General features: G+C 41.3%; 1 protein-coding gene across 3 annotated transcripts in view; it reads right to left on the minus strand.

Moving 5' to 3' along the window:
• DOCK2 (dedicator of cytokinesis 2) overlaps positions 1-23722 on the minus strand; it is a 409258-nt gene that overhangs the window by 244044 nt on the left and 141492 nt on the right. For all 3 annotated transcript variants that reach the window (XM_045792086.2, XM_045792087.2, XM_087867813.1), the window contains one exon: positions 15189-15337. In XM_045792086.2, coding sequence (XP_045648042.2) covers positions 15189-15337 — 149 coding nt within the window. The remainder of the gene's footprint in view (positions 1-15188; positions 15338-23722) is intronic.

Here is a 23722-nt window from a genome sequence, read left to right on the forward strand (position 1 = left end):
CACAACTAATGAATCATCGAACTTTGCATCAAAAACCAGGGATGTACTGTATGGTGACTAACATAATATAATAGAAAACATTATTATAAAAAAAAAAAAGAACAGGCAGTAGAGACTGTGCACCTCTACATGGTGCTGATAAAATCACCATCTTCTAGAACTAGGGCAGTTCTTCTCATCTTGAGAAGTATGAAGACCCAATCTCTCTCTCTCTCTCTCTCTATATATATATATATCTCTGTGTCTCTATCCTCCCTGACTTACCATAGTGTGTGCCTCTGCTTTAATGTTGATAAAGCGCATGTAACTTATTTCACTGTTCCCTAATCATGATGATGATTTCAATATATATATTTACAGTTCTATCACATGCCTAATATTTACTATCATCCCCACCCAACTCATTTTGGAAAGTTTAGGTTGTGTGTTCCCTCCTCTCCCACTATCTCTCTGTGACCAACCTTGTACTTACAATAAATTTGGAAGAGGGAGAACTAATTTATTTTCTGATTTATTATTAATTTTCCAGTTTGATCTATGGTGTCTCATGGTTTTTCTAGATGAAAAGAAGATGGCCACTTTATTTCCCAGTCTCCATAGTATACTCAGGGCCATATAATCCATAGCTCTGATCCTGACCAGCTGCAAACAGGAAAACCTTTCTTCTGAATGTTCAGCCCCTTTATATTCTTAGCCAATGATAGTCCAGCCTAAGTGGTTAGTATAACCAACTCATCTTGAACTAGATCCATGTGTTTATTCCGAGAAGTACATTAAGAGTTCCTTTCCAATTAGCATGTAGCATCCTGCTCCCAGTGTTCCTAGGTCTGGGGTGAATTTAGAACCTTGGGATTCTGCCTAAACATCAAGTTGCTGCTCCACCCCAAACTCCTGTCCTACAAAAATGAGATAGCCAGGGTGGCATTCATTATCATTCAAACTTCCAGAAATATTTTTTGAGCATCTATTTTAGTAGTTCATAACCATGGCTGCATTTCTAGAATTACCTGGGGGACTTTCTAAATATATAAATATTTTCATGCCCAGGCTCTACCCCAGACTAACTCCAAATCTCCAAGGCTGAGGTCCAGGCATTGCTTTTTTTTGAAAGCTCTCCATGTAATTCTGATGTGCAGCCAGGACTGAGTACCACTGACTCACTAGATGCCATGCTCTGTCCTGAGTGCTGGGGATTCAGGGACAGGGAAAGCCCAGGCCCTGCTTTTAAGAAGCAATAGTCCATTGGCAGGGTATGGCTAGGGAAGAAACACTCAATGAGGAAAGGACCATAACAGTGCTAACACAAAGTGCTAAATAAACTCAGAAAAAAAACAAACCAATTTAGGGGAATCTGTGAAGATGTCCTGAGGGAGGTGCTGTCAGAACTGGCAGGAAAAATGTGCACCTGATATGCTCTTTGCTGTAATAAGTAGGGCTTTATAATAAGAGTGATTTCTCTCTCTCTCTCTCTCTCTCTCTCTCTCTTTTTAATATTTTATTTATTTTTTTGACAAAGAGAGAGAGAGAGAGAAAGAGCATACAAACAGGGGGAGTGGGAGAGGGAGAAGCAGTCTCCCTGCTGAGCCCCGATGTGGAGCTCAATCCCAGGACCCTAGAATCATGCCCTGAGTGGAAGGCAGACGCTTTAACTGACTGACCCACCCAGGAGCCCTAAGAGTGATTTCTCTTATTAATAAGAGTATAGCCTATTAAGACATAAGGAACCCTTATGTATTCTTCCAAATCCTTTTCCTCGGCCTGTGTCAAGTCTCACCCTGCTCATATTGAGTCTTGGATTCTTACCTACTCCCTAGAATTCTGATTATGATATTCCCATAATTACAATGTCTTCATGAAACAGAGTTCACCACATCTTAGCCTTGGACTGTGGGCCACTCCTTGAGGAAGTTCAGCCCTTTGAGTCTGGTGAAGTTTTATTTCTTCAAGGAACTAACCCAGCCATTCTAATCATCTTTAGCCAGCTCATCCCTCCCATAGAGAGTAACCAGATGGGTTTTGCCTGTGTTTGAGATGCCCCTTCTCCCTGGTCACCTGCCTGTCTACAGTCAAAAAACCCAGTTCATTCATCACCTTTGGGAAGCCCTTTTCCCATTCAAACTCTTCAAACCCCCACCTCATCCTAAGTAGAATTGGTTGCTGTACTTTTTGAGATCCAACAAAACCTATTCAATATTTCCTAGAACTAAGATGCCACATCTTTCAATTTTGAGTTTTCAAAGTGTAGCATTCACTTGACACAGTGGAAGCACTAAGCACATGTATAAACATGTGAAATGAATGTGTTGATGGATGGATGGATGGTTGGACAAACGGATGGAAGAATAAATAAATGGGTAAATGATATTGCTTAAATTTATTTTATATCTTATCAATTCAGGTAATAATGCAAAATAATAGATGTTCTAAGTTATCTATTCTCAAAAAACAAAGATACTTGTGATTTTCTTTCTTTTTCTTACAGGTACTCTCTCTTTCTTTTCTTCTTTCACTTTTTAGCCTATAACCAAGAGGATGTGGTATTGTAACTTGTCTTCCAGAGTACGTTTCAAGTAGATAAATAATTAGTCTTCTGGGGGTATTTTGGAAGATCATAACTACTCTTCTCCAACCTTCCCTGAATTGTGTCACTCCTTGCCCCTAGATATGAAAGCATCCCCTCTGCTCCCTAAAGATTGGCTCTATTCACAGAAAAAAAAAAATCCACTTTTCACAGAGGTTGTTTTCAGACCCTGCTTATCAGATTTCCAGTGCCTCTCCATGAGTTTCTTTGAGGCATATCTGCCCTTTATTACCTACCCACAGCCACAGTGACACCTGCCAAGCCAGAGGAAAACATAAACAATACCAGCCTTGCCTTCATTTTCACATTTCCAATCCCTCACAAAAATATACAGGATAAATTATAGTGTCTAACAAAATCAACTACCTCTTTTATCCCCTCAGATTACACCACTAAATTATGCAGCTTTTAAAAATTCACTATCTATTTCACAAATATTATCAGAAACAAAAATGGCATAATATACCCATAAGTCCAGCCCTGCAACATATCTAACGTATTACTCTATGATGCCTTCAAGTCCTTGCGCATGCAAAAATCTATGTGCAGCATCCAATTTATGTTCTGCTTTTTCCAGTTAACGTGACATAAACATTTTTATTATCATACGTTTTGGCCAAAGGGAAGACTTTGTATTTACTTACCCTCTGAGTTTGCTCATCAGTAACATGAGCATGATAACAGCTTACTCACAGAATTGTGGTAAAAATTGACTTCTGTATATAAGGTGTCTGACAGTGTTTGGCTTAAAGCAGGCATTCATAAATGTGTGACTCACAGGTAACAGCAATATATTTGAAACATGGTTCTATCATGAATTAGAATATAAAGTACACATGAATAATTAAGATAAAATACAAGATTGAATTCAAGTAAATTCTACCTTTGGGTTCCACCCCTGGAACACAGAGTTTCTTCTATTCACTCATCTGAAGTTAGAGATACTTAGGAGGAAAAGCTTGAAAATCACTGAAATCTATCACCACTTTTTCACAGATATATTTGAGTGACCTGCCTCAGATCACAGAATGTCAGAACTAGGGCTGGAAATAGAACTCCTATGTTCTCAAAAGCTGTTGAAATGCTTTGATACCAAATATCAGCTTTCCCATCACCACTGCCTAAACCAATACAGCACAAAAAGCAGATATCATTAATTAATCAAAACTTTTTTGAGAGAATATACTGTGGCAAAATGAAAAAAAAAAAAGAAACACATAGCAGGTATCAGCATGGTAGTAATGACCAACAAAATATTAGGGAGAGGTAAACTAAAGCTGAGAGAGGCCATGTAACTTCTCCAAGAACACACGGCTGGCTAGTGGTAAATTGGGGAATCTGAATCCACATCTGTATGTCCTCATAATCTTTCAACTAGAATTTAACTCAATGAAAATTAACCGATATTTTTGACTGCCCAATCTGTGCCAGGTGCTGCATGAGGATATGGCAGTGAACAAGACAGATACAGTCTTTGCATCCATGGGGCTTATGGTCTAGATGAGAAAACAGACCCCTTAAAGGTAAGCGAAGTGTGGTGAGTCTCAGGTAAGGTAAAGTGCCTACAGTGTTTGTAAAATATTCACGCAATGAGAACATGTAAATGTGGGCCTCTACTCTGTCTCAGAATTCAGTTACACTATAGGTTAAACATGCTTACACATACTGGTCTGGGAATGTGACCACCATTATTCTTGTGCATTATTTCTGTGGGAAAATGCATGTTGAATTCTAAACTGATTCAGGAGTGCAACAATGCTCAAAGTTGGGCGCACAACCATACTCAAAGTTGGTACCTGCTTTTTATATGATGTTTTAATGCAACAGCAACAGATTTACCTTTCTCATTAGCTTCTGCTGAGTATAAAAAATAAAATTAGCATCAGCATATATTTCTAGAAAGTAGAGCAATTGAGATGGGAGGATCAATCAAACCACAAAGATTAATTATTGAGTATCTGCTTGGAATTCGGCACTATGCCCAGAAAGTGTAGAAATATAGAAGAAATATAAAACTGGATCAACCCTATCCTTGGAGAATCTGTAAACCAGATATCAGATATCCGTATAAGAGTTATTCCAGTAAATGGTAGGCTATGTCAAAATTTCAAGAGACTGGGGAGGACATAGGACTGTGGAATGGCTAGGTGGGTCAGAGATCAGAGAAGTTGACCCCAGCTTCAAAAGACAGCTATGATTTGGATATTTGGGGAGAATTCATCATGGTAGTGGGAGGACTGTTCATCATGGAGAAAGGCATAAGACAAGGTGGGCTATGAAATAATGAATAGACCATTGAGGCCAATGTTGGGGAGTATCGGGGAATAAGGTCTTAGAGGTAGTTCTGAATGAAAGAGCATTTTGTCTTAATCACTTTGGCATCTGCAATGCCTAGAATGGTGCCTGACAAAGAGTGGGTACTCAGTTAATGTTTAGTGCACTGTGAAAAAGAAAGACAATGCATTTGTTAAAGAGAGAAATAACAAAAAAGAGCGAGTCCTCCTTCAGTGTAAACCAGACAAGCATAACATGATAAGAACAAATGTAAAACTGCACATAATTAAGGGCTAAATTCTACAGTAAAGCCAAAAGTTATCAGAATGCAGCAGAGAAAGTGACTAAGACAGGGCAAGAAGAACCTGTGATGATTTCTTAATGGAAGAGGAAATTGGGTTGGGTCTATTAGGAAAGGCAAGGTTTGGCTCTCAGAAGTCCACAATTCAGATGCTCATAGGGTGAGGCAGATAACATAAACATGAGAAGCCAGTCATCTAGAAACGACAGGAAGTCGTGGGTCTGTGGCTTTTATTAAATAATTTGGCTTCTCAGCCTGAATCTAGTTCACAGCCTGAATCTAGTTCACTACAAGGAGCCATGACTGGATGAGAAAGTAAGGCAATTGGGGCACTTGCCCAATGGGCAAAATTTAAGGGGCATCAAAAATAGATACAAATGAAATTTAATGCCATATTTTTAAAAAATAAAAGCTAATTCAAAAAATCCATGATGAACAAAATATCAAAACGTTGATTTTTTAAAAAATATTGCATTGATATAATATTTTTCTTGCTTACTGAATTTTTGGTGCCCTCTTACACTTTGTTGCCATCCCAGACAAGTGCCTCATTTCTTTCACCCTTGTCCTGACCCTGAGAGGCAGTCCACGTGGCTGAGGGACAGAGGACAGACAGAGCAAATGAGGAGAGGCCATCATGGATTTGGCTGTAGGCAAACTCCTTTAAACTTTGGTCACGGCAGATAAAGGAATATTGAAGAACATCTCAAGAAGTATTTCTAGTTGGTATTGATGGAACAGAACGTGTTGGATTATTAATTTTATTGGAGAGAGTTCTAGTCAACCATCAACAAAAGCTGTCTTCTAATTTTCCAGGTGGATTCTCTGAGAATAAACGACACAGGGACCATCTGTTAAGTTATGCCAAACCACTCACTTTCCAAGTCTGCCAAGTAAAGATCAAGTGACATTCAAGCCCCACATGTTGGCCTAGAAATTATTGCATGGACAGGGCTGTCAAATGGCCCAAGTGAAATGGTATAGCCTGCAAGATCCTTGAGACCACAGCAGGCTTTTATGCTCTTCCACATTTCCAGTCCCTAGGCTAAGTCCTGGGTTCCTGCATGCTAACATTGGTTTAGTCAACTGCTCATTCGGTGGGAGGTTACATTTGCCTCCTGACAGACTGAGGCAGTTAATAGGGTGGAATTCTCTGGTTAGGCCAGTCATTTGTCCGCAGATTTTATTACCCTCTCTGATAAAGCAGAGAAAACCCCTTATCTATCAGCATCCCTTCACATTGCAATAGGTATGCTTTAGAGAACTGCTCATCTTCAAAATGCATACTTTGTAAGCGAGCAGCCACTCCTTAAATACTTCAAAGATAAGCTTTTATTTATTTATTTTTTGCAATAGTGTTAGCTTTATGGATAAGTTGCAAAAATAATACAGAAAGTTCCTATGTATCCTTCATCTAGCTTCCCTTAATGTTAAAATCTTAATGTCAACATGACCAGAGCACAATTACTGAACCAGAAAATTCACATTGGTACAGTCCTGTTAACTAAACCATAGACATTATTTTAATTTTGCCAGTATTCCTTCTAATGTCCATTTTTCAGTTCATGGTCCAATTCAGGATCCCACACTGAATTTAGTCATCATGTTTCTTAAGTCCCCTCCCATCTGTGGCAGTGCTTCTTCTTTGGAGACCTGAACTTCTGAAGAGTACTAGTCTGCTATTGCTTAGAACATCCCTCAGTCGGGGTTTGTTGAATGCGTTCTCGTTATTAGAGTGAGGCTGTGCATTTTTGGCAAGATCCTTTTCAGTACATCTTATCAGGAGGCCGATGATGCTGATATGTGTCCTTTCTGCTGATGCTCCTTTCATCACTTGGTGAAGGGGGTGGCACTCAGGTTCCTCTACTGCAAAGTTACTATCTGTTCCTGTGTCATTAAAAAGTGGATACTTGGGGAAATACTCTGAGATTATGCAAATACCCTGTTTCTCATCACACTTTTGCCCATCACTTTTAGTCCCTGTTGATGGTTCTTCCTTGTGACAATGACGACTGCAGTGTTTGCCTAATCAAAAATGAACATTAATCATCTCTAAGCCCTATTTAAGTCCCAAAGACCAAAACCTACCGAGGTGAAAGATAGCAGTCTCCTGTCAAATGTGCCTTTCCCACAGCTGTGAGATTAGACACCCGGTTGAGGTACAGCAAGCCTACGGCACCTGAATCCTCACCCCGCCCCTCACCGATGCAGGAATCAGGGCTCTTTCTCACTGACCTATGTAAACACTCAGCACGACTAGGGAAGAAATCATTACCAGTTGAAAAGAATTGCCATTGGAAATGGAACATATTTCTATATCTCTGCTCTGGGTTGAGTGTTTAGTTTGTCTTAAAATCACTGCATCCCTGGAGCATCCTCTCTTTGACCACGACAACTTGTAGACAGCAGATCCAGGGCTGCTGGGGAGAAGAGAAGTGCAGCAGCAGCTCCCCTGTGCTTTGGGGTTTTTATTGTTTTTGGCAATTCTGTTGAGTCCCAGGCAGTGGGGTGTTGGTATGTGTTTATCAACTGGCTCTCCAGGAAGACAAAAACAGAGGCCTGCGTATACAGTGCTTGCCAGTTCTGTAGTATGAGGACTCCCTTCATGATTGACATCACTGAACAGAGTCGGGAAGAGACGGACAGCAGCAGAAGAGGGTTAAATAGTATTTCTGTCATAGACACAACAGATGTAAATAACCTCAAACATACAGATAAGAATAAAGTTTAGTAAGATAATTAGGAAGTGATATGTTTTGAATATCTATTTATTATGTTTGATTTTAATATAGCTTATTTAATTATAGATATTTATATAAATTTTTAATAATGGCAGTTATTTAACAAATAACTCACACGATTCCCAAAAATTTAACACTTGATTCTCATGAGCTGGTGTGAGCCAGCTCCAGCACACCAACCCACACAGTAGCTATTACAAGGGAAATTCTGGAACACCCCAAAGAAGGCCCCGAAAAGGCAGGATGACACTTTTCTCCAGACCCTTCAGGAACCCATATGAGGCCCAGATGCCCTGCAGGGAACGGCTCTGCTCCAGCAGCAGCATCTGCGGCTTCTTGGCAAGTCTCCTGTGGAGACTGCGAGGGCTCCAGAGCATCTGGCTGCCACCAGGCCTGCCTCAAGGGCTATTTTCAGTGCTAATAGGGAACAGAGTTCTCCCCAGGCTCAGTACCTATTTACCATTCTCCCAGGAGGCCACTTCGCCCTTTACTGTTCTTTAAAAAATTATAGGCCTGGAACAATTGGAAGGAGCATAGGAGGGAAGGGGAACAGAGAGGCAAGAAAAAAAGTCACGTGTACTGAGTATGGATTATATCCCAGGTACAGTGCTGCGTGTTCTCACAGATGTTCTTGTTTACTGTAATCCCAACATACCTGGAGAAATAGCATCCACATTTTACAGAAAGAGGGCATGACTTCCCAAGGTTCCCACACTAATAGGAAGCAGATCAAGATGTGTCCCCAGCTCTGCTCATCACTGTAGCCTCAGCACAGAGAATATTGCACGTGATAACAGCTCTGAAAGTATTTGTGTGATGGATACATGAATGTCGCCTGACCCCAAAGCCTGTGCTCTCACCTCTACCAGGGAAATGAAGCTGGAGAAAGTGCTCTCAAATGGTGAAGTGTATACGTGAAGAGGCAGAAGGCAATGTGTGTGAGAGGTTGTTGCATTGAGAGTGAGATGGGGGATTCCCTTCAGGCTCTGCCTTTTACTGACTCTCTGACCTTGTCAGGAGTGCCAGCTGGCCTCTGTCTGAGGCTAGGCCTCCTCACTGGTAAAATGGGGAGAGTAAAACCTACCTTCCCATGTGGTTGCCAGAAACAAACAATTGTGATGCATGAGAGAGCATTTTATAGGCTAGTGTGCAGGGAAAGAACGTGTATCATATGCCACCATCTGTGACATCAAACGTTATTCTAATGGCCTAGAAAGGGCACATTTAACACCATGGAAGCAAAGGAAGAGCAAAGGGTGAAAAGAGAATGCTTTTGGACATCACAGAAGGTAGAGGAGTCTCATCTATTTCAGCTTTAATCTGGGGGCTTAATTAGCGGCTCTCTGTTTGGTACGCACCACAGATAAGAGAATTTTTGCAAGCCTTGTCTCCCTGCCTTTTGTTTGAAATATGAGGGAGCATATAGGTTAGAAGAAAACCCTGCTGCTTCTGCATGGTGGTATTGATTCCTGGGAATTAAATGATAATTCAAAGAGGCAGCAGCGGCCTCCCTTTAACCCTACATCAAGCAGGCTGCCTGGGATTATCAGAGAGCCCAGAACTAGGGTGGCCATAGGGGCTGTGCTTCAGAAGAAGACACCCAACTACAGATTTCTTTCCCATGTGGCAGGTCAGGAGCAGTGCTGACACAAGAATGCCCTCTAGTCTAGACTGCTCCCTGTGCCTACCATTGTCCTTTCCCACCCGTCGGAACCCTAATGGAGCTGCTGATGCTATTTCCCTTTTGTGTCAATGTCTGACCCTCTTTATAGGAGGGGTATGAGTGTCTGTGCATATATGTATGTAAACGTGTGTTAAATCACACATGCATATTCAACACATCAGACAACTCACCGATAGCAAGTGGAGGAGTTAAGAGAATGGGAAAAAGAGATGGAGATAAAAGGTAAGAAACACATACACACAAAAAAACAAACAAAAAACAACAAGGGAAGGCCTTGCACATACCGATGATGGTAATGTGTCATAAACTGAGGGTGATTCATTCAACCCCTGCACCTGACATCCAAGAAATGCAAAAAGAGAAAGGAGAACACCCTCCTAGCACTCAGGGCAGAAGACCTGAGGGAGAAATCAGGTTCCACCATTGATTTGGGCAAGTCATATTCATTCATGTATTCATTCCTACAACAGATAGCTTTGTGAGCGGGCATTGTGAGGGAGGTGGGCAGGGAAGGGTCGAGCTGTTGTAAAGTTGGTCTCTGTCCTCACAGCATTCCCAGTCCCACAGGCAGAGAAGCCCACAGAGGATGACAACACAGATGCCATAACAGCGCAGGCAAAAGCTGCTCCTGGGACACAAGAGGGGGGCTGGGGAAGAGGGGTGTTGAAAGAATTCTAGTCAAGCAGGAGGATGGAGAGCGAAGGTGGAATTGGCAAGAGGCGAGGCTGAGAGTGTGAGTTCTGCAAAGCCAGGGGAGCAAGGGCTTGCTGTCTGAGCTTCAGAGCTCAAAGCCTGGCAGGAGCCACAAACAGGGAAGTGTAATACCAAGCAGTTAGTGCTATAAAATCAGTCCAAATACACAGTTATGAAGACACAGAGAAGGAAGTCTTGATTCGGTGTGGGGGTTTACAGTGGAGGGGAGAGGGTGAGGGCATGGAATTGAGAAGACTTTAGAAAGGAAGTATTGTCTGAGCTGAACTTAAAAGGCATTTAGGATTTTACATGCATAGAAAGAATGGGAATTGAGGACATTCCAGGCAGGAGAAAATGCATGAGCAAAAGCCTTCCCTACCAGCATCTAAGCTGATAAACAAAAATACCAGAAATCCCAAACTATTCATGAACTAATAGTGTGCATTGGTTAACCACCCCCTAGATTTAGTCAATGGGCTCAAAGGGTTAAAAAAGAACAAAAAAAGCTGATTCTGGGCATTCTCTACCTCCATGAGGCAGGTATAACCAACACATCTCCTGTTCAGACTTAGGAGTCATCTTTACATACTTTATCATTGCTAAGCAGGGTGCAAAATGATGACTCTTCTTTCTGTTAGAGGAATGAAACATAAAAACAAAAAGCCTGTTTTAAGAGATGGGGGAAAAAAAAAAACACTCCCTCTGGGTTTGGCGCAAAATTAAATCTTAGGAGTTACTCAGCAGCCGGCAAGGCACAGAACGAAGCCAGCATGAAACAGCCTTTCAAAGTAACTGGAGTTGACAACTAACCTTGCTCTGGAAAGGGGAGAAAGGAGTTAACAGAGGCAGAAGTCAGGTCTTTCATCCTTCACCTGAGCCTGTCCCTTTCATGTGCCAAGGGCAACTCAAGCAAGCTGGGGGAGAGAATTTAACACTATCATGAAAAAAATATCAACACCCAGGCTAAGGCGGACATCATCCCCTGAGTCATATGCCACCAGGGTTACAATGAATAAGGTAATAACAGGAAAACAGAGCTTCCTCAAGCCACACCTGCTGTGCTGGGCTGTAATTACCAAAATAGTGACAATCAGTTGAAGACAAGCATCCTTTCCCATCCCCCAAACACAAAATGCCCCCCAAAAGAAAGCTTGGCATGCTATACTACAATTTCTAGATTTGCACGTGTGGTTCTATCCCTGAGCAATGGTTCCTGCAGGTGGATATAACCTATAGTTGGGTGGGCAGACAGGCTTTTCCATGGGGCCAACAAAGTGTCACTAAAAGGGAATGGCTATGCTGTTATCAGCAGAGAAGATACAAACAACCAGAAGAAAAATCCAGGACATTTATCCTGGGAGGATTTTTTTATTTTTCCTCCAAATTTCCAATTTTAAGAAGTCGGTGCCTGCAGAAACCAAATAGCATGCCTGTTGGTCTGGATTTTCAAAGTCAGATATTTGTACAGGCCATGTCCACACTACTGCATGACAATGAATTTATGAGTACAAATGAATGTGCTTGAAGATTTTGCCATTTTATGGTTTATTAAATGCCATATTAGAAGATGCTAGGTTTTATAGATTGGAAAGGGCTCTTTAATTAAGAAGGTAAAGGACTGAGGATGAGTCCAACCAGTCTTCCATTTCCAGTGAATACTGAAGATAAAAAAAAAAAATTAGGTCGCATTAGAGTGATGGTTATTAAAGTGTAGTCCTTGGCCCAAGAGCATGCACATCACCTGGGAACTCAGAAAAATAAATGATCAGGTCCCATGCTCCAAACATAATGATCAGAAACCTATTTTAACAGCTTCTCCAGGTCACATTGATCCATGCTCAAGTTTAAGACTTTCTGCACTAGAGCTGTGGTCCTCTGCCCTGGCTGCCTATTATCACCACCTGGTAAAATTGTCATTGTAATGGCCCTACCAATCCCAGATCAATTAAATCAGAATACCTGGGGCTAGAGCTTTGATATGGCTGCTTTAAAAAAACCTCCTCAGGTGATATAAATGTGCAGCCGGAGTAGAAAACTGCTATATACCGGAGCAAGAAAGGTTTAGATGAGACACTTTGGGATTTTTGATTGTCAGTTGGGTTCAAAGTAATAATGGCTACTGAATGAGTCTCCTTCATGGAAGAAAAACCTTTTGAGAAGAAGAGAGATTTCCATCTTCATGAGCTGAAGAGGTTGGCTGTGAAGCTCACCAAACCAAGAGCATCAGGCTCTTATACCAAACCCAACGGTAATAATAGTATTTAATCACTCATACAGCAAAGACAGTTTCTCACCCTAGGAAAGGGGTGGGCTGAGCCCCACAGTCAGAAGTCATTATAAAAGCAATGCAACTCAGAGGCAGTAAAGAGTGACACCACACCTCCCACACACCTCAAGTCCAAATGCCACAATCCTCCAAGGGGAGCTCAGAGCTTCCCACTCACTGCTAGGCTTTGAAGCCCCCAGTACCCAGGGGTGTGCGAGATAGCAGGCTCTTCTCACCAGTGTCTGATGTTACCCAGTGTGAAAATGATGACAACCCATCAGAACAGAACTCTAGGAGACCACTCGCATGGGATGCACAGAGCCTGAGCACTGCAGCTTAACAAATGAACCGTGACGTGAACCTTCTACCCAAATCAGGGAAATGGTTAACCCATTATAAGTGTGTTCCTCAAACTGGGATCCACTGGCGTATCCCAACAAATCCAGGATTTTTTTCTGCATGAAAAGGGATATGAGGATTACTGAACTATAAGAAATACTGTAAATTCTTTTCAACAGGAAAAGGCAACATTCTTTAGGATGTTTCTGGAGAAATGAGGAGCCAACTCTCATGTTCCTACACTACAAGTGAGAATAAGCCCAAACTCTCCCTTAATATTTTTGTAAAAGACCAAATTTCAAAGATTGGAACCAGTTCAGCAGCTGGCTGGTGAATGCACTTATGAAAACACCACCATCATCATGACAACATCATAGAGTGAATCTTGATTATCTAAGCTTTTGGGTATTATTCTCCATCTCCCCCAAGGAAAAGGGAGAGGATAGGAAGAAAATGAGAGGAGAAAAGACCATGCTCTTGCATCTCTAATGCCCATGATTATGCAGACTTTGGAGTCTGACTGACCTGGGTTTGAATTTTGACCCTGTCATTTATTTGCTGTCTGGTCTTGAATGTTAAGTCTATGAATTTCAGGTTTTCATCTTTAAAATGGTAATAATAATCCTTAGCACCAATCAGAGTGAGCAAAGAGAAAACACGGATGGCATTTAGCACAGTGCCTAGAAAACAGCAAATGAAGTAGTAGCTGTGATCATTAATTATTCACCCTGAACACCCAGCTTTAGTTCCTTTGCGAAGACTTCCTTGACAAAAATACATACACATACACTCACACATACAGACATACAGACACACACACACTCAAAATCTTTGTAGCTCCAATACATCTTTTTTTAATGTTTTTTTTATTATATTCTGTTAGTCACCATACAGTACATCCCTGGTTTTTGATGTAAAGTTCGATGATTCATTAGTTGCGTATAACACCCAGTGCACCATGCAATACGTGCCCTCCTTAATACCCATCACCAGCCTATCCCATTCCCCCACCCCCTCCCCTCTGAAGCCCTCAGTTTGTTTCTCAGATGGACTCTGAGAAGCTCCAATACATCTTGTGTGCATTCATGAGATTTTACCCATTATGTTATGTTGCAATTGCTTATTCATATAATCTGTATAGATTTCCTTAAGGAAAAAGACCAGGCTTGTGTGTCCTCAATGCCAGGCACATAGCTGATGTATCGTATATATTTATGAATGAATGAATGAACAAATGAATCAAGCTACTGCATTCACCTAGTAATGGGATAAGAAGCTTAATTAGGATGGCAAAAATGGCAAGGACAAGACACATAAGGATGTTGATAACAATCGTTGATTAGGGGATACAAGCAGTAAAGGAATAAAATGAATGCTCTGCAGTGTTTTCTAATGATAGCCAATCATAGATATAGTTTATCCAGAAAGCCCTTCTTTGAGCATTTTCTTGGGAGGAGACGGGGGGGGGGATGCTTATATAAATACTTACAAAATACTTGGTTATTTAAGTCTACCCAGTCCTCTGAAATCAGCCCATCTAGGAGCAGAGTACTCTTGGATATTACTCAAAGACAAGGTGAGGTTGCCAAGTGAACCTGAGTTAAATCAAGAACACTTACCCTTCTCTTCCAAATCTTAAGAATTCTACATCTTTACTGTTACCACCAATCTACTTCCCTTGCTCTCTTCTGCAGACTCTGCCCTTTTAGAAACCCTCTACTTATTCCCCTGAAATTTTCCCTTTGGTGCCATCCCTGCCTAATCTCTGAATGATGTCTACCAAATATACATTGGCTCCACTGCCATAGCCACCTCCCTACCACCATCCCACTCTTCACCCTGTTTCTAGAGTCTAGGCCTGAGCAATCTGCTCAGCCAGAAAGAGCCTTAACCGTTTTCACCATTTCAGGAGATAACTAAAGAAACAAAATCAAAGTAAATCAGCTAAGAAAACAGATAAGAGGGTTTTCTTGACTGTAGGCATAGGAAATTCTCCCTTCTGCCTCTGCAAACAAGGGTTTTAGTAAATGGACAAGTCATCTAAAAAGGCTGCAGTATGTCCATACCTACACCCTGAGAAATCCTGTCCAATAAGAAATATGGTGACATAATGCTACATGCTTAACTCCAATCCCCAAGCCATCTTTCACAGCCATGGGGGTTAGTCACTGGAAAAGTAGGCCCGCTGAGCAAGCCATTGACTTTTATCTTTAGACTTCAACTGCTATTCATCAGCATCAATATTTTAGAGCTTAATCAGCTCAGTGCTAGTCTGAGTCCAGGACTTCTACATCATCATGAGGACTCACCTCATCTTGACAGCTGAGCACCTCCAAAATGCTGTTGAGTAGTTCGACACAGTACTTCTTCTCCTGGACCTGGTGTTGCATCTCATCCTTCTGTTCCAGCAGCTCCTTCAGTTCTTTGGTGATGACAGGAAGAAGAATGTCCCGGCATTCTGGAAAGAAGGCAGTTCAGAGGCATTTGAGCATCTTCGTTGTGTAGTTCCTTTCCTTTCTTTCTTTCTTTCTTTCTTTCTTTCTTTCTTTCTTTCTTTCTTTCCTTTCTTTCTAGATAATTTTTCATTAAGTAAATAATTCATGAATATATTCTCCTTGTAAAAAAATTTAAATATTAAAGATTAGGTTAAGACTTCCCTGGAACATCATTCACAATTCCAGTCCTTCCCCCAACACTCACTCCCCAGAGGAAACCAGTTCTTTTATTCCATACATATGTGTGTAAAAAACTGTATATGCATATATATATTTATATGTGTGTATATATACGTATATATATACATATAAAACTTACGTATGTATATGCATATAAAAATGTACCAGTATAAAATATGTAGTATCATTTTGATTTGGCCTCCACTTAAGTGAGATATAGTATACTGTGATGATAAACCTTCATGATCGTTTTATAGTTTCACATATGTATCAGTATAAAACATATAGTGTCGTTCTGTTTTTGTGTCCTTTTCATAATATGGGATTATGCTGTATCTTGTTTTGTACCTTGATTTTGTACCTTGATTTTTCTTCACTCATCTATTGGAACACTCACCTTCTTGGAGCACCTTCTATGTTGTTACACATAGGGATCAACTTAATTATTTGTAGCTATTGTAATGTATTCTCTATTATGGATATATTTCTTTATTTAGTTATAGCCCTAGTGATGAACATTTTCACTGGCACAAACAGTACAAAAGTGAACAATCTTTCACTTGCACCCTTGTGCACAATGGTTTTTATTTTAAATAAATTAAAATTTTTGCAAAAAAATAATATCTCTCTTAGCATTCCCATCTCAGGAAATTTCTGAAATCCTACACAGCTTTGTTTCTGTATTTCTCTTGAAAATGACAAAACTTCCAAGAAACAAACAAACAAAAAATTCCCCAAATTTTTCAAGCTCCCTCCACCCGTCCACTCAGCTTCTAGAGCTGAGATGTAAATCCTATACACCAAGATTTCATTTTAATTCAATACAACAAACAGGTATTGAACATCTTTGATGAGGAGGGCACTGTCTTTCCAGAAATATAGCAATAAGATAAGGTTCTCACCCACTAGATTCTTAAAATCTGACGGAGATGATCAGCAGCAAAAACAAAGAGCAACGGCAGAACATAGAGTAAGACAAGGGTGGGATGAAGGAGAAAACACCTCTCGTCCTGTCAGCCCAACATCTATACTCTCTCCTGGCACAGCCCCCTGGTTTCACTCTGCAGAGCCACCCTGCTGTGGAATATAATCCTAGGGATACTCTCATGAGGCTGCCTGCACTTCTCTGGACGAAGGCTGGACATCTGATTAATTAGGATGACCCCGTAAATCTGAATCTTGAGGGAAATTTAATAACAACAATTGCTGTCATTGCTAACATACTGAATGCTTACAATGTGCCAAGCACTGTTTTAAGTGTCTTGCATGGATTACCTCAGTCAATCTTTCCAATGACTTTGGGAGATGGATATCACTATTTCCCCATTTCACTGATGAGGAAACAGAAGGATATGCCCAAGTGTACACACTAGTATGTGGTAGATTCCAGTCTGACTGCAGAGCCTGTGCTCTTAACCAGAATGCTCTTAGATGAAGAATATAATCTTTCTTGGAGCTCAGCTGTCTTCAGGAAGTGCCCTGAAGAGGCTGCCCATAGTTGCCTGCTGCTTCTTCTCCCACTGCTATTCTGGGTCTCTCCTCTCTGATGACTGGTTCCCCAGCTTTTCCTCTGATTCTATGAACTACTCCCCATCTTCCAAATACATTATTTAAACTTAAATTTAGCAGAGTAAGTTTCTGTTACTCACAACCAAAGAATCCCAACTGGTGGAGTCATAAAACGCCACGAGGGCTTCAGATGGGAGAAATAATCTCTAGTTAGAAGATTCATGTAAGACTTTATAGGCTCTGATAGAATTGTGTCCCTTCTCTCAGAGCACCAATGTCAGTTTGTAATTAAATTCTAATTAGTATAATTAATGTCCCTTCATCCAACCAAAGTGTAAGCTCCATGAGAGCCAGACTAAATCTCAAGTGCCAAACATAGTATCTATATCATAGTAGTGACTCTGTAAATCTTGGTTGAGTGAGTGGGAGATAAGTTATTTGAGATGATTATTGATGAGTAAGTGACACTGACATAGTAAGAGGGAGGATTTAGGGTACATAGATCTGTGTAGGCAGAACAGTCTCTTGGAAGTAGAATAATGGGAGATAATATTTAAAAGGAAAATTCTTCAAAGCAGTGGGAGGTGAAGGTTGTTGCTCTATGGAAACAAAGTTATAGGCAACCAAAATTTTGATTTGGCTTTGCTTAAAATTAAGTGGAAATCATAGGCCACAGATATAATAATACTTAATTCGGACTCAAGAACTTGTGACCTGAGGACTTTCAAGAGTACAAGATACTGGGTGAGCAATTACCCTTCCTTTAGAGAGATAAGGGAAAAGACAGGATAATATTTACATACCAGTTACAATAACATTTAAGTTAAATCTATACCTGGTCCATATCTTATCACCATAAGGTTAAATTTTTGTCCAGAACTATTTATTAAAAGGGGTAAAGAAAGTTGATTCAATGTTCATTCAGAAATTTGTTTGAAAGGTTATCTTCTAAAGAATGTGACATGTAATCTGGGAAATTTTTGTTTGTTCGAGGAAATGACATGTGTTAGCAAGCTCAATGTTGAAAAACTAGGTGAATTCATTTGAAGTTGTAAACTCTTTGCCATTAGATGGATGGCTTCCTCAATTTCCTGAAACTTAACTTCCCAACTCTGCCTTCACCGACATTGCATCACCAACCCGAAGCTAAGAATTGTGCATTCTCTCACAAAGTCAGATAAGGATTATAAAGTCTTCCTCTTTGAGAAGTTAATTTTGCAAGTAAAATAAAAGATCTAGGGGCGCCTGGGTGGCACAGCGGTTAATCGTCTGCCTTCGGCTCAGGGCGTGATCCCGGTGTTACGGGATCGAGTCCCACATCAGGCTCTTCCGCTATGAGCCTGCTTCTTCCTCTCCCACTCCCCCTGCTTGTGTTCCCTCTCTCGCTGGCTGTATCCCTCTGTCGAATAAATAAATAAAATCTTTAAAAAAAAAAATAAAAAAAATAAAAAATAAAAGATCTAATAAAGGAAACTTAAAAAACAACAAAAAGTCTTGTTCTCCCACAGGTCTCTGGGAAAAAGGAGTCATCAAAAGATGTGTTTTAAGGACATTTGTGTCCCTGCAGCATATAGGGTAGCTGGAGGAAGAAAAGATGGCAGAGACCCTGCAAAGGGCAGAGACCAATGAATATGCCATTGCAGTAGTCCAGATGATGACAAATGAGGTAAGTGCTGAGTTCTACCAGAGTCCCAGGCTCTGATGCAACATTTTTGTCTTTTGTTGAAGCTAAAAATTTAATAGGACCATAAAGGAAGGTGGTAAGAAATAGATCGAGAATAGTCAATCATCTTGAGTTGAAAGCATAAGAAGACCATGTCTTAAAGTCTAAAATAGCCTGTTGTGACTCAAGATTAAAAATCATTTAAAACTCTGTAAAATGGGATCACTAGGACCTAGAATGATATGTAAAGAGATATGTAAAGGCAGATAAGAGGTTAATCCATTCAGGCAGTTAATTAACTCATTCATTCATTTAGACAGACTACTACATTCATTGAAGGCTCCCTAAGTGGCAATCGCTATTCTGTGGTGGGAGGTAATGGCAAGGGGTATCCTGCCCATCGCAGCAACAAAGCCAACAGAAGTAAGAGGCAGACGTAAATAGACAAGGAAAAACCTGGTGTCTTTACCCCTTGGGAGTGACAACCTGTTAGGACTGTTCACAGTTCAACAGAGCTGCGTAGTAAAAGGTCGAGTTTTTCCTTAAAGTTCGTTCTGTGAACTATTGATTAGATCCCATTACAAAGATATGAATCCGAGGGAAAAGGTCACTTGAGTGATTTTTGATGTTAATGAAGATCTCCTTGGGAAGTCACCAGACTTTAAATTCTACTTTAAATAGAGTTAAAATAGTAGATCTTCATGAAGAGGTCTTGTTTTGAGCTCTCCATCCCTACCAAGTATTTAAGTAGTAGGTAGGCTGTCTATGGATAGGGATGATGAGAATGTATTCAAAGAGTCAGATGAAGGGGTGAACTAGATGGTTGTTGAGTCCCCATCCAAAAGTCTATGATTCCCACAAAATACAGGTGGCAGGAGGAAGGATACATTTGCTAGGTGGAAAGACAGTGGACATGTTTGCATTGTTTAAAAACCACTATTGTTGTGGGAGCTGCAGACCAAGCCCCAGCAGAAGCAGTGGTTTATCAATCTGAAAGTCCTCTACTTCACAGATTATCAAAACCCAGCACCCCTGGAGGGTGAGCCTCCTGGAGTTGAGAGTCAGCAAAATTTTAGCTGAGGAGGCCATTAATAACATGGCCTGTTTTTCAGAATGTACTTCGTCTTCTCATTAACCATGATTTCTCAGAAACGTCTGGCTCCTCTGTTTTGAGATGAAATAATTTTTCTCATTTGTAATTGGAGCTGTGAAATTATATTAGCCTGTAAAGCTTCAGGAAGTAGCATTTCTAAATTGTGGCTTGATTGTCAAGCAAACAAACACAAATGGTTTGAAAGATAAATGTTGTCAGAACCTTAAATCAATCTTTACAGGCAGAGCCAATGAATATCAGAGATCCGCAAACCCACTGTGGGTACCTGACACCCGACAAAGGCTGGGAGATCTGCCACCAGGTGACAAGTCCAAATTGTAATTGGGCCAGCACTTGGGAAACTGCAGAGCTATTCAACTCTGTATTTTCACAGCAAGGAGCTTTATTTTGTTGATGTGATGGCAGAGAGAACAATGCAGTGTTTCTGGGCTCTGGTTTCTTCCTTCTTGGAGAAAGTTTTGTCCTATGGAAGAAGGTGCCGCTACCAGAATCCATAGCTCTCTTGAAGTGTCATATGCTTTTGAAATAATTTCAAGACTCAGGGACACTTTAAATATGAAGGTCCTTCCCCTTGCCTCCATCTCCATAATATCAGCCCCATGGAAAGAATGAAATAAAGATGCTTTGTCCGTTTGGGAAAATCACCTTGAGATGCATCAGGCCAAAACTACCCCTGTGATCACAGCCCCAACCCCAGCTCCAGAGGGTAGCACACCTATGAACCACATCTGAACTCAGCATCTTCCGCACAGGTCCACTCCTCCACAGGTCCACTCCTCTCAGAGTGAAGGTACCCCAGTCACACAGTACACACAGTCAACCAAACGAATGTGCTTCCTCTCTCTGAACCCAGTGCCAGTCCATCATGAAGTCATATACACCCTGCCCCCAAACAAGCCATTTCTACCCTCCATTCCAAGTCTCCCAAACCAATCTCATTTCCAATCTCAGTGGCAGGAATTTCCCCAAACTCAAACCTAACCACAGGACTCACTGCTTGAAGTTCTTCCATGGTTTCCAATTGTCCTCAGAGTGAGTATTGTGAACTCTTTGGCATAGGTGAAAGCTCTTTGTGATCAAATCCTTCCATACCTCCTCATACTCCGCCTCCCACACTGTCCCAGCCTGTTCCTCCCCTGCTTCTCAGTTTTTGCACATTATTTTCTTTGCTCAGAATACTTTTATCCCATCCATCTTTACCTGACTAACTTCTTCTTGCCTTCTAGGTCTTAACTTAGATGACAAAACCCCTAGGACAACATCCCTGACACCCCAATATGACTTGGTGACCCTCTCCTATGCTCCTGTAGTACTCAAACTTCTGTCTTAATCATTTGTCACACTACGTGGTCATTGTCAGAGAAATGGGATGAGCTGTGAGATCCTTGGTATCATCTCAGAAATGAAGCCGAGGCCCGAAGCTGAAAACAAAAGATGTAATTACCCCACATTCTAAATTCAAATTGTCTTCAGTAGCAAGGGTATACCTCAAGGTTTTCTGAGAGGTACCAGTTCAGTACCAGCCCCACACAATCTTCATGCACCTGAGGGAGGATCAGCAAAGGTCTTTGGATATAAAGCGATATCCATAAAGAGAAGCCTCAAAGTGGATATGGAGTGAGGAAGAGCCAAAAGGATCACTCGTGAAATATATGAAGATGAGACTGGCACCTTATGTCCCCACTAGGGGCATGTTGGCTGATCTCTGAGCCCAGATGCATCCCAGTTCTGCCAACAGAGTGGAGAGACATGAGAACACTCATGTCTGCTCTCACCAGAGGAAGAAGGGTTAAACACAAGCAAGGTGTCTGTGTCAGGGGCTCAGTCATATCCTCCGTGTGGTTACCCCATGTCTAAACCTCCCTGTGGCAGCCTTCACTTGGAGTTTCATAGCCAGGCCCTTATTTTGTCACCAACACAGGTTAATCGATTCTTTAACCCAGTTCAATATTTTACAGGCTTTAAGGTGAAACTCATTCTGCTTTAGCCAAGTTCCTAATTGACCGAAAGGTGAATTCAGATCAGCTCAATCCTCTTGGGGGTCGGTGAGGAGCTTGTGGTTATCAAGGCTTGCCCTGTCCTCCCCACAGCCGTTTTGGCAAACAGAGAAAACGCCAAATTGAAGCCCAAAATTCTCCCTTGGCAAAGCTGAGCAGTGCAAGCTTGGCTCAGTGCTTTTCCTCTGTTTGGTTGGGGACCATTCACAGGTGTCAGAGGCCCCATGATTGGATCAGCTGCACATGGAGGAGGACCTCCACACACAACTCCTCTGACAGATAGCAATTTGTTCTCACAACGTCCCTCCTCCAGCCAGTGTGTCACCAAGAAAAGTAATTCCACCCACTGGGAAATCAATAACTACCCACAAATTTCATATTCTGGATCAGGTTACAAGCTTTTTACAACTCTACTAAAATTATCCCCCCACATTCTTCAGCAGCAACTCATGATTCACTTTCCCTACCTCCCTGAAAGCACACCTAATTACAATACCCAGAATTGTCCCTCACGCCCCCTCTAGCCTGCGTCTGCCATGACGTACATCTTCACTTTATGAACCCTGAGGGCCAGAATGTCTCCCCAGCTAAACAAACACAGCCTGTTTAGAGAGTTCAGAACTGAACTCAGCAGCTGTAAAAATTCTCCTTAGGTATCTTTGAGGGGTGAATGCTAAGAAAGAAACGTACTTCCAGAACTTTATTATAGATACCCACTTCACCTTCAATCCAAGCTATTGCTTTTACCATATATCTTTTATATTTAACACGAGACATGACATTGCACTAAACCTATAAGAAAATGCCCTATAAGAATTTGAAATTGGCCATTCAGAAACATAGTGATGACAGGAAAGGTAGATTGATATATAGTTGCTGGAATTAAGAGGATGTACGTTTGTGGTCAAAAAATGTCACACTGATTATAAATATAATTTGTAACCTCTGATAGTCTATGTGTAATCTATTTATATTCTTGAGTAAATATATATATATGTATACATACATATATATAGAGAGAGAGATGCTGATGGAATTAATCTAGGTTTATCAATCTATGTCTATATCTATATAGAGAGAGAGAGTCTAGGTTTATCAATCTATGTCTATATCTATACATAGAGAAAGAGAGTGAGAGAGAACAAATAATTACTGTAACAGATACTGTTGTACTGGATGTTATATTCTAGTGGATATCAAAAACAATTCAAGAGGATAATAATTGTCTTAGGTTGGATTCTCCAGGAGCAAACTCAGAGATGAGGTTTGGGCGAAGGTGACTTACTTATTAGGAGGTGTTCCAGAAAACACTAGGAGGGGAGTAGAGAAGTGGGACAATGAAGGGGGGGAGGCCAGGCAGGCTGCAAAGGCAGGCAAGTATCACAGAAAGCAAGCTCTAGAGTAGTGCAGGCCACAAGGGTGAAGCAGCTAGGGTATTTTGACCCTGGGGATGGACATCCACGGGCACTGCAAGTGCTCTCAGCACACAGGCAAGCAGGCCCCTACACCCTAAGGGGAGCACAGGGAGGCCGGTGCCAGCTGTAGGGAGAGAAAGTCCTCCTGGAGTTGTCGTGCACAAAAATGCTCGTGGATCACAAGAGACACGGAGCCCTGGAGTTGATGTTGCAATGACAAATACGGACAGCTGCCAGCAAGACAACGAACTGGGTAACAGGAGAAAGAGAGTCTGGGCATGCAGGGAAGACCATTCCACATGAGGCAGTTAAGAAGGCCTCTCTGAGATGGAGATTCTTGAGCTCAGACCTGAGGCTGTGAAGGGAAAAGCTTGCAAAGATCTCAGGAAAGAGCATTCCAAGCAGAGGAAATAGCATGTGAAGGCCCTGGGGTGGAACTGTGCCTAACATATTGAAGGAATCATGTGGAT

This window comes from Ursus americanus, chromosome 15 (assembly GCF_024610735.1).
Source record: "Ursus americanus isolate L20-20 chromosome 15, mUrsAme1.1.p, whole genome shotgun sequence".
Taxonomy (NCBI): Eukaryota; Metazoa; Chordata; class Mammalia; order Carnivora; family Ursidae; genus Ursus; species Ursus americanus.